The following is a 19811-nucleotide window of genomic DNA, read 5'->3' as shown; positions in this document are numbered from 1 at the left end:
AAATTCAGGTGTTTTATTTTTGTTATTTAGAACAAGGCAAGAAAAAATATTTATTTAAATATAATATTTAAATTTTATTAAATAAAAAATTTATAAGTGATATGTGTATGTAGTTAAAATTGAAAAGGTAGTATTAGAAGTAGTTTGGGAAACACACCTAAATGATACCTAAGTCCCCTCCACCATGAAGAGCCTATATATATATCATAAATTTTATATATATATAAGAATTCATGATAGACATGTATATATATAGAGAGAGAGGCAGAGACACAGGAGGAGGGAGAAGCAGGCTCCATGCCGGGAGCCCGACGTGGGACTCGATCCCGGGACTCCAGGATTGCACCCTCGGCCAAAGGCAGGCGCTAAACCGCTGAGCCACCCCAGGGATCCCCAAGAGCCTATATTTTTAATAAAAGAATGGTGACTGTCAAAATGAGAGAAATACTTTGTAAATCAAAACAGGTGATATCAGTTGCCAATTAGACACAGCTTTTCAGCGAACTTCTTTGTTCAAGTGAGATGACATAGAAATCACTGACTACTAACAGTATCACATACTGGCCTGATCTGAAAAAAGTTTTTAAATAAAGATATGGGAAATAAACTCATTTTTCAATTTACCTTCTTTTCTTTTATGCTGTCTCCCATGTCTTCCCCAAAATGTGAAGCTCTAAACTCTTCCTGTTACCCATTGTGGCCACAATGGGCTCTTGCGCCCTCATTTGGGAAAGAGGCTGCTCCATCACTGGAGGATGTTTTCCTGCAATTTCTAAGGACATGATTACCCATTTTGAAATCTGTCTGTAAAATATTTTTGTGGGAACAAAAGTGAATGTTTTTGAGGGGAAGGAATAAATTACTTTGCCACTGATTCTTGCCGTTTTAGAGGCAAATGAAGAGAATGCTTATAAAACAATAGAGTACCTTAGCCATTTCTGTGTGAACATGTCTAATAAAATATGCAAAACCAGTGCTGCCTATAAAGAGAGAAAATACAAAATCAATTGTCATGCTTTGTTGTTTACTGCAGAACAATAACAACAGAAATCCCTTCCTAGAACACGAGTAAGATCCTTTCAGTCTAGCTTAAAGGCCCAGTGATTGGAAGATAGGCTTTCAAAGCACCTTCTTAATGGTAGTGTCCTATGGTTCTGATTCCAAAGAACTAAGAGAGAAATAACTTATATAAGTGAGGGACATGGCATATTATGAAAATAGCACATTAAAGAGGAAAAATCATACTCCATTTCCAACTGAAATCATCAAGAAGAAATTAGATCAATAAATTGCCATTGTACAAAAATGAAGCCAGATATGACATCTATTACTTATGTGACTGTGTTAGCAGCTTCTGTGTACTTGGTTTAAGTTCTTAAAAGGTGTCCAGCTGAGGTCCCTCCTGTAAGTGTAGAAAGTCATTCTAGCAGCAGACCGAAAGAATCAACATATGTCTACAACATTTCCGGAAGGCATGTCAAAACCAGCATTTCCCGTAACCATGTTTCACGTCAAAAACATAAACAGACACACACACAGTCTAAGCTCCCACACACAGCTTTAAAAGACCTCATTAAGAGAAAGAGAATTATTTACTCCCCCTTTCCTAAAATGCTTTCTCTTTAATGGCTTTTTAAATTCAATTATAAAACACCTTCACAGATCAACACAAATGAAAATCTTGACTTGTAGGGAACTACTGGAGGGTCAGTACAGCCATTAAAAAATATATATAAGATTGTTATCCTATCATTTGAATATTGCAAAGAAGAATAACAGCACACGAATGGTGTTTTTCTCTCATTTGGAAGTTATTAGTAGACTTCCCTTTGTTACATTAAGAAATAAGAGAAGAAAATATGAAGTTACAGCGAACCCATATGGGCAGCAGGAAAATCCTATTTAATTGCTTTATTGCCAGAAATGTTAAATCACTTCCTGAGGATACAGTTCAAATGAAACATATGGTAACTATTAACAAAAACCCCTAATGAATTCAAAAATATGCTTTTTATAGGAGCTTTCTCATAAGCAATAGTCATACATGTTTCTTAAACTGTATATATGGATATGTGTTTGGTTCTTTAATTCCGCAAATGTTTGATGAAACCTACTCTGTACCAGACTATACAGCCACCTTGCATGGACTGTTTTGTTTCAAGCACAGAAATAGATATAACACTATGGAACCTCAAAATTTGAAACCCAGGGCACCTGAGTGGCTCAGTGGTTGAGCATCTGTCTTTGGCTTAGGTCATGATCCCAGGATTCTTGAGTCCCACATCAAGCTCCTTGTGGGGAGCCTGCTTCTCCTTCTGCCTATGTCTCTGCCTCTGTGTGTGTGTCTCTCATGAATAAATAAAATCTTAAAAAAAAAAAAAAGACCTGAAGCCCAAATCCAGCCATGCCTCTTCTCTGAAGTCAAAGGCAAAAGACCAATCTTTAGACCAATACTCCTTCCAAAGGGTTCAGTGCCCAAGAAAACCATTCCATTTCTACCTGGGTAGTTCTACTTATCTACTGTCTTCTCACTTCTTTTGATGTCACATCAGTGATGAAGCTAATCCTTGCCATTGAGCATCCACTGTATGGAACTGTCCTGTCTTTCATGTACTTTCTTCAACTGGAAGAAACTTCCAGTTGTATTCCACAACTTGTATTCCACAAGGAAGGAACACTTGGCCAAGGGTTTCTATACATAGGATAATGTAAGGCATGTAATTTAGAAATCAACATATAGCTTTAATTAATTTAAAATGAAGTGTCATCATTTTAAAAATTTACTTATAAAACTTTTCTAGAGAGACAATTCTCCCTCAAATTCAAAGATAAACCAAAAAACAACAACAACAACAACAACAAAAACAAAACAAAGATAAGCCAGCTGAGAGACATTCAGCTGTTGACTGTGTGGTTTTACTTTGAAAGAGCAGTTATAAAATTCTGGGTGCATTAAACTTTGACTCTCCTACCTCCACATCATGCAATTATTTCATGAAAGTGAGCCTTGGAGGCTTCAAGCATCATACAGAATATAGTGATATTCTAAAGTAATAGGCACTGGCTCCGTGGAGGCTAAAATATTTTTGTTTTGTAGTACAACTCATTGTTTAACGTTTTTATTAAATATTTACTTATATGTGTTTGCTATACACTTTGTAATCAAATAGAACAAAATATGGAAAAGACTTGTTGCTAGTCAACTTGTGATTTGGGGCAAGACATTCAATTCATCTTAAAATGCCTTTTTTTTATAAGAAGAGATAGCTTATTTAGATAATTTATAAATACCTCATACAGATATTCCTGCACAGATATTTTGTGATCTCAGTCAATATTTTATCATGGAATCTCTCCAAATTTTTCTTCTCCTTTGTTTTAAAAAGACTCTAATTAGTATTTTCAAACTAGTGTTAGTGACCTCAGAGGCCAGCATGCCAATGGTTGTGTCCTGGCTTCCATCACTGACTGTGGCCTCACATAAGTTACTTCCCTTTCCAGGACTCCATTGGCTATTCTGAGGATTCAGTGAGTTTATGCAGGCGAAAGCTGAAAACTGTACCTTGTACATATTCAGAACCTAGTAAATATTTTCTATTTTTTTCTGAGGCACTTTCTCCACGAACATCTTTTAACTGCTTATCACCAACCTTTGCCAACATTTACAATCTTCTCAATGGAAGGGTTTTGGCTTTGTTTTATTATTTACTGGTCACAGAAGAGAAAATTTAATCTGAAAGACCTCATCTCCAGGCAGGAAGGAAATCTAGGGGCTAAGCTTAAAATATAACACACAGTGTGAATTTAAGTCCTTTTTTTTTTTTAAGAGAGAGAGAGAGAGAATGCACACAAGAGGGAGGTTGGGGGGAAGGAGAGAGAGAATCCTAAACAGTCTTCATGTTCAGCATGGAGTCTGTTGGGGGCTCTCAATATCACAGCCCTGAGACCATGACCTCAGCCAAAATCAAGGGCCAGATGCTCAACTGACTGAGCCACCCAGGCGCCCCAAATGTAAGTTCATTTTTAAACCCCTCTCAAAAAAGATACATAAGAAGTAAACAAATATCGCTAACACTGTGTGGCAATTTTTCTGTAAAGGGGGGAACAGCTTTTCTAAACTGTAGAATCACAGCAGTTCTTCCCGAAGGAAAGAAAAAATAGATGACCCAGCTATAAATGAAAGGATGCTGACGGAGATACCTAGAGCCTATGGAATCCCTTCAATGTCCTGGTCTCTGGACATGACTTTCCACCCTGCCATGTACTCACCTGATACTCTTCCTCACAGCTGCACATTTGCCAGGATGCAGAGTCAGCATTCACACTCAGAGAACAAGAAGTAAACAACTAAATGTAGATAGAGATTGAGTCAAAATATACTTTCACTATAGATTAATATTGCCAAAATAAAAGCCCCCTCTATTTTTACCCAGAGAGATATTTGCCCCTTATTTGGAAATTGTATCAACCTCCAAATTCCCTAAGTTCCAAAGGTCAGAGTCTCAGCAGTAATCAATACCTCACAAAGACATAGGTAACTTGATATTTGATATTTCTGGAAATGAAGATTGATGCTATTCTATTTCCGTAGGCTTATCTGCAACCTAGGTGCATGTGAAATTTCCTCTCTCTTCCTCCCTCCCTTTCTCTCTCTCTGTCTCTCTCTTTCACACACACACACACACACACACACACACACACACACATGCATGTACAACAAAATTAATTATCCATTTAAGCCTACTTTTCTTACCCCAACTCTGAGGACTTTGTCCCTAAAGAGAAGGAGACATGTCAGTTGTAGATATTTTGTTTGGTCAGTAGTTTTGGGTAGAAGGTATCAAATCCCAGTGGCTCCGATGTATTGAAGTCTTCCAATACAAGTTAATACCCTCGTGTGCATGATATTGTATACATGAATAACTCAGGTGAATGGGAAACAGAAGTTCAACTTCCTTAATTTGTTTTAGAATATCCACTGAGAGTAGAACTAGTAGAACTAGACATTTATACGTTAAACTCTTTTTAAAACATCTCCTGAACTCTAATTTTTAAACAATGGTAGTGATAGATGATAGTTGCTGGGAATGGAACTTCTAGAACACTCCTATTAGTAAATTGACCCATTGGCCTAGAGCCCATAGAAACAAATAGTAACAGCAGTTACCTTTTCCTGAAGACCTCAAATGCTTTATCAAAGCTACCACAGTTGGTCCTTTAAGCAACCTTAAGAAGTACATGTGATTGTCCCCATCTAATAAAGGAGGAATCTGAGCCTCAAAGAGATAGGGCAGAGATTTGAAATGCCCAGAAACTCACCAGACAATTTACTTTTTCTGTCTTCCAAAACAGGACAAAGAAATTGAACTAAAAAATTCTACCCAAATTCAAAGAATGTCTTTGGTTTCATTTATTGCCAATATGTTTTTAGGGTTAATATGTGTTTTCAGGGAAGAAAATAATTACATGATTAACAATTATTGTACCTGCGTCTGATAACATTCCTGATAGTTCCTCAACTTTCATTTTTCTTTTACTTTTCTTTTTAGCTTTATTGAGGTATAATTGACAAAATTGTAAGATATTTAAAGTTTTATATCACAATAATTGGAATACATATACATTGTGAAAGGATTTCCACTTAATTACCACATTCATCACTTCACATCTTTTTTTTTTTGTAAAAACACAAGTTCTACTCTCATAGCAAATTTTAATTATACAGTACAGTGTTATTAACTATAGTCACCGTGTTATACATTTGATCCTCAGTCCTTGTTCATCTTACAACTGAAAGTTTATATACCTTTTACCAAATCTTTCTTATTTCTCCAGACCCTCACAACATTTCTACTCTCTGATTCTAGAAGTTTCACTTTTTCTTCTCTTTCTCTCTCTTTTTTTTTTTTTACATTCCACATATAAAGGATACCATACAGCAGCATTTGTCTTTCTCTGTCTGGCTTATTTCACTTAGCATAATGCCCTCAAGGTTTATGTGATTGCAAATGGCAAGATTTTCTTCTTTCTCATTCCTGAATAATATTCTATTGTGTATATACCACATCTTCTTTATGCATTCACTCATTGAAGGACATTTATTTAGGCTGTTACCATATCTTGGCTTCTCTCAACAATGCTGCAATGAATATGCAAGCACAGCTATCTCTTTGATACCCTCTTTTCATTTCCTATGGGTATATAACCAGAAGTTTGGTTGCTGGATCATACAGTAGTTCTATTTTTTTTTTTTTTTTTTGAGGAAATTTCATGCTGTTTTCCACAATGGCTGTGCAGTTTACACTCCCACCAACAGTGCACAAGGGTTTCCTTTCCTTCATACCGTTGCCAACACTTATTTTGTGACTTTTTCTTAATTACTATTTTAACAGTTGGGAGGTAATATCTCATTGTGATTTTAATCTACATTTCCCTGATGATTAGTGATGTTGAGCACCTCTTCATGTACCTATTGGCCATTTGTATACTTTCCATGGAAAAATATCTGTTCAGTTTTTGTGCCCACTCATTTTTCTACTCTTGGGTTCTATTTAATTTTTGCTCCATTTATGGTAGTTCATTTTGTTCCTGATAATGTTTTGGTGTTTCTTTCTAATAATAACAATTCTGTGGCTTCTTTTTTTTTTTTTTTCAGACTATTCCAGGCATTTCAGACAAGGAAAAGGCTGGTAAGTGGACATTTGGTTATGTTTTTCATCATATTCTAGAATAAAATTCCATCTTCGTGTAGACATTTCATTAAATATCAAAAGTGTATATAGCTATTTAGCAGTATCATGGGAGATTAATAGGGACTGATGAGAAACACGGAAATGCGAAAAATTAGACTTGGATTGGTGGTTTCAGGTGCTTTTAAAAAAAATCTTGTGATTTTGAAACATAGAACTTAGAAATTAGATATTTGTGATTTTTAAGAGCTGCATTAAAAGTTTATAGTGTCATCTAAAAATTGAAATTACAGGGTTCAATTTGAGGGTTAATTGAGCTAATGATTTAAATGACTTTACCCCCCCCAAAAAAAAAATAAATAAATGACTTTACCCATCAAACTTAATGATTAAAACATTAGTTTTAGATCATTTTTATATGGAGAATATTCTCTTTCTAGTTCAGTGATCTTACTTTCACTGCTAGGTGGTTTTCACACAAAAGTTTTCATAGTTTATATGCTTCTATGAGCTAAACTTTTCTCTCATGTTTAGGCTGTGTCTCATTTCTTTACTCTAATATGTTGAAAAGTAGCCTTCAGAACAGAAGAAAAATATTGAACTGGCATCTTGTGTCAGTTCAAGAGAAAAACTGTTCAATTTAACAAGGCAGTGGTATTATATGGATTAGTAGCATGTAGTAACTGAATCCCAATTATAGTCCCAGTGCTCTAATACCATAAATAGATGTATTCACTGTCTAGTTGGGACCAGAAATAAATGGTTAAGTAACATTTGCATCACAAAGAGAAAGAAACTTAGCCAATGTCATGCTTTATCTTGGGTTGTGACATTCTCTGTAATTTCCAAGAGTAGCTGCAATTTAAACAAAGTATATAACAGAGCAAAGCTGTCATCTTATTCCAGAACGTCAGCAAATTCTTTCATACCCCAAGGAGAAAATTAAGATGTGAATTCTTGGCTGGTGGGGAAGGGGAAGAAGGGATGGAAATGCTACTGCTTGGGGGAATGGAGAGGCAGAGATATCTTTAAATGATTTCCGTTTGATAGGGAGAAGACCTTCAATTTTTCAAGCTTCTCAAATATTTTAAAGATATGTTTATAAAAACAAAGAACTAACTAAACAAAAAGTGTAACTATAATGTAACTACCACATTTTATCATAATTCAACTGCAAGAAACAAAAACAAGACGTTGTTACTTTTCAATGCTCTATTTGGGTCATTTCTATAATGATGGGGCATGAATGAAAAAAGCTGATAAATTCCATTCAAAGAGATGGAATCTCTTTGAAAGTAGGATCTACGAGTTGATACAAATGACCTACCCAGGTCGCAGATACTTAACCCAGATGGACTGATTTGAATAGAACCTGGCTTCTGTGTATTAAATCATTAGAGTGATAGAATGTACTCCACCATGGAGTTTGATATGGATTTCTTAAGAATGTACTGATTAGCTTAGAAGGAAATGTAATTTTGTTTGATAGTATAAGAAAGAAATGATTTTTTTAAAATCAGTGAATTTATGTGTCAAGATAAAGGCTTGTGTTTGAATATTTTGTTAATAATGGTAAAGGATTTGACAATTAAAACAGAATATGACTTATTTCAAGTTTTAAAGGACCATAACAGACTAAGCAAACTAATTCTTATATTTCTAAACTTTATTATGACCCTATTTAAAATATTTTCAGTATTATATACAAATATGAATCTCTTTATTCCTCTTTATGAATCTTGGATTTTAAGCTCTGCAAGACAGAAGAGTGGCAATGAAGAGAGAGTACCTACTCAATCTTCTGAGGGTTAATTGAGCTCTTAAATAGGATTAAGCTTCATTCCCGCCCCTAAGGCCTGTTATTTTTTTTTTTTTCTGTCTTGTTAAATGAATGTAGCCTATTGTTCCATATTAAGAAAGTCTATTTTTAATCTGTGTGACCTCTCATCCAAGCCAACTGGAACCAATCCCACCAGGCCTTGTGAAGCTCTAAAAAAAATCATTTTGGGTACATTCCATTAATAATTTTTGAGATACAGTTGTGTGGTTGTTTCTGTGTATGCTTTAAGTAGACATCTTCTATTCTGATCCATGTTGCTAGATAAATACATCCTGGTGGAATTAATCCTGCTGCTCATCTTCCACCTTGTGATGACAAAAATTTCCAAGGAGAAGCACTTTGAAAGAGCCTCCCATTGGTTCGTTATTCCAGAAATATACGTATTGAACAGCAACATATTCTAGGCATCTTATTAGGTTATATCAAGGAAGCAGTTTACCAATAAGGCATGTTCCTTGCCCTGAAGGAACTCAATCTCTAGTCAAGAATAATCCATTGGCCGAGCATCTACCTTTTCTTCTTCTAAATTGAGAATTTCTTAAACCACCTTATTCAGAAAGTTCCCAGGAAAAGAATCAAAGTATTAAAATGTACATTCTCATGATCTGAAATAGAATCCAATTAATGTGCTTTTAAAAATCATAATCACATAGTAATGTATAATCATATCCAACATATAGTATTTTCATATAACCTCCCTCATGCCACCAGCAACTGTATGCCCCTAAAGAATGGGCCCAATGCCTTTGGTATATTCTCTAGCACATCTGCTTCCTATCTGTGTGGCCTTAAGCAAGTTACTTAACCTCCTCATTTTCTCATTTCTAGAGTATAAATAAAGAAGCTGCCATGTTGTTGTTGTAAGGCAACAATGCTTGGCACAAAATAGGCCCTAAAAAATGGTAGCTGTTTTTTATGATAATTGGTTGTGCTTATAACTACCATGTGTACAAGCCAAATAGAATCTAGCTGTGTTACTGCTGCCCATGTCTGCTCTAAGAGCTCTTAAATGCTTCCTCGGGGCACCAATTAACAGTTAAGCAGCCGTCCATGTGGAAAAAAGAGATCACTTTCTCTGTAAGCCTCTGAGTAAGTTAATTCAGACAGAAGTTATCATAGCATAGGCAGAGTTGGTCGTATTTTAACCTCTCATTAGAAAGTCCTGTCTCTATTAGGGTGAAATTCTCTCTTGTGAACAGATAATCTTCAGTTTTCACAAACAATTAGTCCATGAGAAATGTATACCCTGCATCCTCTCTTCCTATGACTACATTATCCACTGCATCCCTAATCCCAGGGTAATTGGATCCTATCTTCCCGGCTCCCATCCTCACTCCCTCACCCCCTGTACACAATGCTGTCAACACTGCCTTCTAATCAACCGTCATCCCTTCTCCCTGCCATTGCATTAATGGAGCCCTCCACTTCCCACTGGACTTTCACAACAGCAACCAGAACTGCTTTCCCTGCCTCGACCTGTCATTACATCAGTCCACTCTCTAATGGTCACCAGAGTGATGTTTGAAAAGCACCACCTGGTCATATCAATTCCTGCCTGAACATTTTCTTTGTCTCCCTGGTCTCCACAGGCTAAGGTCAAACTTCCTGCATGATACCTGGCCATTTGTAATCTGGTAGTAGTATAATTTATCATACTAGATATGCCCTTTTTGTCACTGAGATCCACTACTTCTTCCCAGCTCTATCCCCTGGAGGCTTGACTAGTGTGGACAGAATCAGTGGGCTGCCCACCTTTTTATCTTCCCTATTTCTCCAGTGAGGAGCTGGAGGCAACTGGGAGGAAAATAAGGCAGGGCATGACAGTGGGACTGTGAGGTTGGGTAGTTAGTTCCCATCTCTTTCCCAAGGAATCACTGCTGGCTTCTCTTAGGTGACCCTTTCCACCCAACTTAGCAGGTGCTGAAAATCATTCTCCTCTTGTCCTTCTGGTTTCCCTAAACTTTATAAATAGTTCTGTTACCAAGCTTTCCTCAGTTTACCCAATATACCATCTGTTTCCTGCTAGGAGTCTCTCCAATATATCTACCAGTACTTTCTCTTATTTCTCTTCTCTTGTGTTGGTTTGCTGGTTTGTTCATCCAATTTTAGCCACTTCATTCAGTTATAGAAACTTTTCCATTAGTATCAAGTTTCTACTTTTGCCTGGATCATGCAATCACCTTTCAAAAAATATAGATGATAGGCAGAGATAGAGAAAGAGAGAAATGGTTTATTCTGGGGGAAAGAGGATATGGACCATGTTTCTCTTCATCTTCAATGAATATAGTTTCATTTAATTTCATGGGAGAAAAATTTCTACATTTATGATTTAGAATCACCCTCTATAGATGTATATAAATTAGAAAATTAGCATTGCATTTTAGTCACCAAAATATGATTCTCTGAGCATATTTGAAAAGTAGTAATATTGAGTAATATGAAATCTCTCATTCTAAAATGAAATCACAGAACACCTTGCAAATTTTGTCAAAATGCATGGCAGCTCTGGAAAATAGACCATAATTATTGGCCAAAAACGGCAAATTTTTTGCCTTGCATATCTTTAAAATTATACTTGTTTTATTAGATCCAATATTAGATCCAAATTTATTATATCTCCTTAATGATTTCCCAGGCAGAGTTAGTCATTGATTTTTCTGTGCTCCTAGAAATCTCTATAGGTTTGTTACAGCAATCTTTATCATCTTGCTTTGTTGTATGTCCTCATCTCTAGGCCATGAACTTTCCTAGATAAGGAATATTGTCTTTGTGTGCCCTATAATTAAAACAGCTAATAAGCACATAGTGAGTGTTCTGTAAATACATGCTAACCAATAAATTATAATTACAAAGATGCTTTAGCTTCAATCTTGATGATTTAATGTTGATATGGTTCTAAAAATTTATTTAACTGCCCCTACCCCCCAGTACTCTTACTACCCCCACAACTGCCAAATATTTCAACTGGATAATTAATTAATGGTGTTATTTGGGGATCTATCCCACACAAATATGTAAAGGGCACCATTGAGAAAAATGACTTAGAATGTGACTTTGGTTGCATTCCTTGGTCATTTTTCTTAGAATGTTTGTATTCCTGCCTCTAGGTTAGTTCATTGGCAAGAAAATGTTAAAATCAAGATAATGAATAATTGTAGCCCGAAACACTCGTGAAAGATAGCTTTCAGAAGCATATAACAGATTCACAGTCTCTCTAAACTTTGTGTTGTGGCTACTAAGGCAGAACATAGAAATCAAACACTTCTTTGTGACAAATATGTGAGGGGGAAAAAATCAGGGTTTTTCAAAATTTCATTCCAAATTCTTGTAAACATACCAATAACAAAGCCCAGATTTGGTGCCTTTTGGTATTAATTTTCTTGACTGCCTTTGATCACTGAGAAGGGGAATACAGACAACAACAACAGCAGAAAAGAGCTAAAAATGCAAAGATGTGCTCCCCTTTCCAATCTCACTATCATTGCTTGATACAGACTCATCCCTGTGATGTATTCCACTCTAAGTCATGTTTCAATATCTACTGATATTGAGATTTAATGAAAGAATAAAAATAGGTCTGCTGTATTTCAGAGTTTTCCTTTGAAAGACTGCTGTATGTCATATCTCTAGATCACACTAGTTTTAGTGCTGTCTCACTCACTAGGCTGTAAGCACCTTGGAAGACAGAATTTTGTTTTATTCAACTCATCCCTATGCCTGATGTTAGGGTAGTTCCTGGATGTTTGGTAAATAAGCGAATAAATAAAATCCCTTTTTCAAAAAAAATCAGCAAATGCTTTATTCCATATGCATAATACTCCTAGAGCCAAAAGCAAAACTGTATCATTCTATTCTAAGTGAAGCATTTTCTGGGACTGTAAAGACCCCAAGCTGTTTAAAAGGGTTCGGCCGAAAAAAAAGGGGGGGTTCGGCAGGATCTGAAAATTGTCTTTATCTGACCAGGCAGGGCTTTGGCCAACATTCCAAATTCTTTATTCCCTTTCACTCTCCAAAAATGAATTTCATTATTTTTATACTAGTAGCTTATAAATACTCACTTGCTTCACTTTTCTTAGTATTATGGTTTCTGCTTGCCTGCTTTTTTATGAGGAAGGAATTTAGGGTATGCCCACACATAACCTCTCAGTTTCTCTGAAACCTAATGTAAACTAATCCATGAAAAGTTGGCTGTGGTCAACTGGGCTGTTGAGAGGAAACACATTAGCTTTCAGGTATCAAGGAATTCATGAAAAATATAAGTAAGCTATTCTTAAATGCCAAAAATCTTGAATTCATAGGATATTTTTCAATACAAATAACTTTCTGAATCTGCTTCTAAATGTTCTGTTGGAATTTCATTTATTACCAGGTAGGAAAATAAATCTACTGTATCACCAGAAACAATCAAACATATTTCCTTTTCTACCCAATTATATTTCAAGTGACACGAGTACATGATAATTCTCTTTAATGAGTTCCAATTTGAACCATTTTTCTTCTACTTGGCATGGTCTTCCCCAGGTCTCTATAGCCAAAGGCAGCTATATCTTTCTATGGCATATAGTGATACTTGTGATGTATTTCTGTTCATGAATTATCTTCCATATCACACTGTAAGCTCTTAAAGGCCTAAACCCCTCGATTTCATGTTTGTCACCCCACATCCAGTGTGGTATCCTTGCACAAGCAGATGCCCAAGAAAGATTGAATCAATCTATTTATTTGACATACCCAGCAACTCCTCCAGGCACTACGTTAATCTCCAGCTTGTCAATAACAATAACTTTTCACATTTGATGAGCTTAAAATTTCTTCCTCCAAAAAGTCTTGTGCATATTTTGCTCCCTACTTTATCCCTTGAAAGAATGGCTATCAGGACTGTGAAGGAGTAGCTAGGAACTACCAGTCCAGGCTAATGACACAATTTTTCATTTTGGTATTTTAATTGACATTGACTTTTTTATCCCTAGAAAAATTAATTTGTCATTTCTGATCTTCCCTGAAGAATAATTTATTAAAAGGCCCATTTGCATTAGTTGTATTTTATAGAGCAATAGAACTTTCATTTAGTTTGAAAATTATATCTGATCATTTTTAGATGCTCTCAAATATTTATCTTTATACAGTTTGCAATGCACAATTTGCAGTTCAGTTACTTTTATTAATAATACGAATATATACACAAATATATACTCACAAGATAACTGTAGATTGGCTCTGCTTTCTTCAAAGAGGTCCACTGACTTTGGAAAGGTAAATATGGCAAAGTATTACTTCGACCTTCTGAGTATGAAGTGACCTACAAACTCTACTGGTAGGACTTTGCTTTCCTTTTCTTATTGAACCTCCCTTGATTTGAAGGACTTCGATTTGTTTTTCTATGGACAAAAGTTTAAGATCATCTTACAGATGGATTTATAAGCATTTCTATTATAAACTGAAAAATATGATTTTGAGATGTGGTTTATCTTAAGTAGGAAATCCAAGATAGTTATTAACAACCATAACAAATTTATTGATGCCCAAGATAAGGCTGGTGTCCATTTTGTTGTATGAAGGCTGTGTAGAACACAAGTCTGGCTATGTCAGAATGGACCATGGATTTAAGAAAGTATTTTGTCCTGATTACTGTAATCAGGTAAAAGAGATCTTATAAATTCTACAAGTCAAATTTAAGCAAAATGATCTCCCAAAGCCCTTGCTTGCCCACCACAATGTGGTTTTGGCTTTGGCTTTAAGATCTTTCTAACCAGAAGACACATTCCAGTGACTCCCAACTGCTAATGTTAAAAACTTCTTAATATAATAATCATTTCTTTCTTATGGATTTAAGCAAATACAAAGAGGATAATAGTACAGTTTTAACTTTAGTTTATCTGCCTTTTTAAGTCTATGGTCTTCTTGGATATATTTACCCAAATGTTTTCCCCACTGTGCTCTGATCTCCTACATTTTCTCTGCATCAGTGTAATCTCAGCCTCCTAGAAGGTTTTTGACTTAACGTTTGTCAAGTGAATGGTTGAATAAATGATAATAGCAAGTGTTTACTCTGCCTGCACTTTTCTGAGCACTTTATATATATGAACTCAATAAATCCTCTAGCAACCTTATAAGGTTAAGTGTTACTATTTTCCACATTATAGAGATGAGGAACCTGAGACTCAGAGGTTTCCTAAAATACCCAAAGTCACACTTTGTTCAATGCAAGACTCAAAGCAAGCAACACAGACTAGAATGCATACTCCTAACTACTATGCTGTATGTAGTGGTTAAATGCCAAGACTCCTCAAGCTAATGAACAAATTTTTCCATGATCTGACCCTGGCCTTCCTTCCTAACCTTATCTCCCATCCTCTTCTAACATGTACCTTCCGCTGTAACCATGGTAGCAACACTTTTTGCCTAAATTTGCTTCTACATAACTTGACCTTTGATCCTCCTGTTTCCTTTCAGAAATTAACTCCCTCGGCTCCCAAGGTCTCATTTAGGTCTCACCTTCACCATGAAGTCTTCTATGACAACTTCTGCTCATATTAATTTCCTACTTTTTGAAATAATGCCATTTTCATGTTTAATGATATGTGGGTTGTCATTGTGTGTTGAGTGATTTCTTTGTGTCAGCATTGCCTCCAATAGTCTTAAACATCTTATTAAAAGTCATTAAGTATAGCACTGTACACTTAAAATGGTTTATTTTAATAAATAAACTGTTTTGGGGGGAATAATTTTAGATTCACAGAAAAATTTAGTGGAAAGTAGAGCTCAAACATATGACATTCTTTTAAGGGCAAAGCTATGAATATGGTCAAAAGATCAGGGGTTGCGGGTAGGGAGGCATGAATTGATGAAGCACAGAGGATTTAGGGGACAGGGAAACTACTCTGTGTGATACTACAATGGTACAGCATGTAGGCTTTTCAGTTGGTGTCTTTCACTTAGTATCATTTAAGGTTCCTCCATGCCTTTTCATGATTTGACAGCTCATTTCTTTTTAGCAACTAAGTAATACTTCATTATATAAATATACCTCAGTTTAAAGAGCTTATTTAATACATTCTTAGTGTAAACACTTTTTAAAAACTCATTAATCATAAAATAATTGCACACTCCACTTATATTTTTGTCTTTAGGCAAAAAGTAATTCTATTCTCTTAGTCTTTGATTTCAATTACTTCATTTCTTTCCTGTGGAATTTCTTCAGGTTTTCAAATGAAAAATACTACCACTCAATATATGTATTACAACAGCTGTTATTTATTGTGTACCTAACATGTAGTTTCTGAGAAGAGAGCTAGACCCTCCTAATACTAAGCTACACGGTACATGAATCCCTTGGGCTCCAAAGCTGATGTTTTATCTACCTCTTTATGCCTAATATCACCATTTTTCCACCTCCAATGGTCTAATGAAAGTATGAATTCGCATAATTTATATGATCTACATATTCCTGTCCTTATGCTTTTGCTTCCAAAGTTTACTGCCCCCAAAATACTCTTCTATTCTTTTTCTCCAAACCATACTTTTCCTGTAAGGACTCATTTGAGTGCCACTTTTTCCACCACGCCTCCTCTGACTGCTCTACTCTTCAATTAATTCTTCCTTTGAATCAGACAAGTTTCACTGCTCCTAGGTCACAAGGAACATCCTAGGTCCATGTGACCACCTATCCTAACTCATGCAAAGTCCACTGGACAAGAGACAGGCAAGTAGGGGTTGGGGAGGGACACACTTGACTCAAGGTCAGAGAAGAGATGGGCAGACCAATGGACAATCTCTTTCTGTCTTTCTGCCTCTCTCTCTCTCTCTCTCTCTCTCTCTCTCTCTGTTAAATTATGAGCTGAAGAAATAGTCAACCTACAATAGGTGTTTTGGTGAAAAGTTCACATGGACTGTGAGATAAAGTAACAGAGGAAACCACCTTGCAAAAAAGAGCAGAATAATGGCAGAGTTGGGCTAAGACAGAGAAGTGCAGAACAATGCAAACTAGAGAAAGAAATGAAAAAAGTAGCTCCTTTCATTCCAGATGACTCCCTAGGTGCCAGCTTCAATTCTTAGGTCTATGTCCCACATCTGCAGAATATTTCTGTATTCTCATGCCTGCTCAGGCTTTTAGTTGGACTGAATATGAATTAGTTCCTTACACTCAGATAATTAGACATCTTTCTTCAAATTCAGATTGCACATACAATTAGTATCAAAAATTGTCTATTATTTAATTTTACCCGATGTCTTACATCATTCTCTGCTTCTTACATATGTGTCCCATCCCCTAAAATATGCTATAAGCAGCCTCAATGAAAAGCCGTCACATATTTTTGTTTAGTTTTAATCTATAAGACCTACCATCAACTAAGTATATAGTGAATGTTCAATGAAATTTTAACTTTTCACAGCTATACTGCCTTTTTAGTCTACAGAGCTATCTTACTACTTCATAATTACCTGCAACCCATAGAACCTTTCCTAGCTCTTTTAGCTATACTCACCTACATCAGCACCATCTTATCTTGTATTTATGAGATTAATGGATTTTCTCTTTCCTCCTGACCAAATAAATTATCTCCTTTTTAAAACCACTCAACTTTATCCTGAACACGCCATTCGGTTTTTAATTTGCATTGTAATGTGTTTGAGTCAAGTGCTGATACCCTCAACAATTTAGTATGTTCAATAGACTATATCACATTCTCCCATTCCACTAAACACAGTAAGATATTAAATAATAATAGCTAACATTGTAAAACCAAAAGAAGGAAGAATAAACAAATAATCAGGGGGGGAGACACTTGGTACATTTTTTTAAATAAAGTATCTTTATGAGAAAAAAATCAGAATTCTCCTAGATATATCTATATTCTATGACTTAGTATTTTTTAATTAAAAAAAATTACCCACATGGTGGGTATTTCAGTGATGTTTCTTCCCCCTGAGACCCTAATGGCTATATTCTAGCTACAATGATAAAGACATTAGCTTTCATTTTTTCAAAGAAAGATCAGCCAGGAGACTCAAAGGGGAACATGAGGCTTTTCTTCTTTTATAACTATAGTGAAGTGGGAAGCTGGCTTGTTTATTATATACAGAAACTTTCATCATTTTGTAATATTTTTGAGCACCAAATTTGGGGGCCTTTAAAAAAGTCATCTCTGTCTAACTTGTGACCCTGACACTAAGATGGCACTCATCATTCTGCAGCTAATCAAGAACCATCCCCCCAGATGGTCCAGGACAACAGAACATAAACAGAACAGTGACCCCTTATCCTCACATGCAGGCAGCACCCTGGCCTTTTTGTGATGCAGACAAGAGGACCGTGATGTAGAGATGTTATAAATGTCTTTCCAAATGGAGAAATTCTGACACACATACAAATATCTTCAGGCATTCCAAAAGCATTCCCATCTACAATGTAAGCTTAGTTTTGAAAAATAACCGCAGATCACAGATATCAAGACATTTTCCTAAAGGAAACACAATATAAAATTTCAGCAAAGTAGGTTTAGTTAGATTACAGATAGAATTTAAAAGGAAGCCATAGTTCCATTTTTTTTTTTTCCTGGTAGAACCTCAGTAAGCCAAGCTAACAGCACTGATCCATAGAAAGAATTCCACATCTGGAAAATCTTTGCTCCATCTGTGGTAGGTTTCCAGCCTTTTGCTCTTTCTCTTCCATTTCCCGTGACTTCAGCTTACCTCTCTTTTGTTTTCTTTAGTTAAATTATTCAACCCTTAGGGGTTTCAGGGTTTTATTTTGTTTTGTTTTATTTTGTTTTGTTTTTAGGAGGAAGGAGAGCAAGAGAATACCTCACACTGTCTTCGTGATTTTCTAGAATTTAGTCTCACTTCTGTTTCTTGAAGTGTCTACATAAGTAATCTAGACAGTAAAAATACAAATGTCTTTTCAACTCTGGCATTATATGTTAGAAATGCATTAGGTTAGATAGTGATTTTTACCTTTTTAAAATTTTTACTTTAATAGTTTTAATATTGTAAACTTCTAATTTAAGAGTCTTATTTTGTTTGTATCAAATGATAGAAGTTAATATAATAGAACAGGTTAGATAGCGATTTTTACCTTTTTAAAATTTTTACTTTAATAGTTTTAATATTGGCTTTAATTCTAATTTGAGTCTTATTTTGTTTCAAATGATAGAAGTTAATATCATAGAACACATAGAAATAAAGTTACATATTTGTATCATAGCACTCACTGATATGATGTTTAATATAATTAAGAAGAGATGTTTACTGTTAAATTATTATCTCCCCAAAAATCCTCCTAAACCCTAAATACATTATATGGCATTGATGTTTGGATTTTCTTTTATTGTCTGTCTTTTCTTCCCTTACCTGCCCTTACACATTCTTACATGGAATCTCACCAAACTAAAGCTATATCTCCACGATCTCCACCCCTAGCCTATCAGCCAAGCCACCTTTCTCATGTTCAGCAGCCCCTGAGACTCCATCACAGAAATACCCACCCTCTACATCCTGCCGTGTTTTTGCTAATACTGTTATCTTTCCCAGGAACTTTCTTTCATACTGTTTCCAAATTTCTATATTTACCTCCCCTTTAAAGCCTTCCATGACCACCTCTGCTCTGAAATCAGCCCTATTCCCCAGAAAGCTCAAACACTAAACTCGAAATTCTCATAAGATTTTTATTCCTTTATGTTCCTTATGATTACTAAAGCTTATTCTCCCTATTATATCATAAAACCCATGTCCAGTTTATCTTTAAATGTCTTGCACCTAAAGGACACTCAATTATTTTTTGCTTGAAAGAAAAACAGCATTTTTAATTTAAAAATAAAGGCATACAGGACGCCTGGGTGGCTCAGCGGTTGAGCATCTGCCTTTGGCTCAGGGCGTGATCCCACCGTCCCGGGATCAAGTCCCACATTAGGCTCCCTGCATGGAGCCTGCTTCTCCCTCTGCCTATGTCTCTGCCTGCCTCTATCTCTCTCTGTCTCTCATGAATAAATAAATAAAATAAAAAATAAAAAAATAAATAAAGGCTCAGTTGATTAACCTCTAACTCTTAAGGTTTTGTTCAGGTAGTGACCATGAGGTCCTGGGATTAAGTCCTATATCAGGCTCCCTGCTCAGTGTAGAGCCTCTTTGAGATTCTCTCTCCCTGTCTCCCTTTGTCCCTCCCTTTACTAATACTCTCTCTTTCTCTAAAATAAATAAGTCTTTTTTAAAAAAGAATACAAAGGCATACCTATTTAATGCAATGTTTGTTAAAATGTACCTCATAATTTTCTTAATTTCTTGAA

The 19811-nt window shown here is 35.7% G+C and overlaps 1 protein-coding gene across 16 annotated transcripts in view; it reads left to right on the top strand.

The window, feature by feature from the left end:
- The window catches only part of DLC1 (DLC1 Rho GTPase activating protein), a 488697-nt gene that overhangs the window by 276574 nt on the left and 192312 nt on the right, over positions 1 to 19811 (top strand). For all 16 annotated transcript variants that reach the window (XM_072763589.1, XM_072763592.1, XM_072763595.1 and 13 more), the window contains one exon: positions 6656 to 6689. In XM_072763589.1, the coding sequence (XP_072619690.1) occupies positions 6656 to 6689 (34 nt within the window). The remainder of the gene's footprint in view (positions 1 to 6655; positions 6690 to 19811) is intronic.

This window comes from Vulpes vulpes, chromosome 7 (genome assembly GCF_048418805.1).
Source record: "Vulpes vulpes isolate BD-2025 chromosome 7, VulVul3, whole genome shotgun sequence".
Classification (NCBI taxonomy): Eukaryota; Metazoa; Chordata; class Mammalia; order Carnivora; family Canidae; genus Vulpes; species Vulpes vulpes.
Note: the sequence above shows the minus strand (reverse complement) of the source record. Positions and strands in the feature narration are given on the sequence as shown.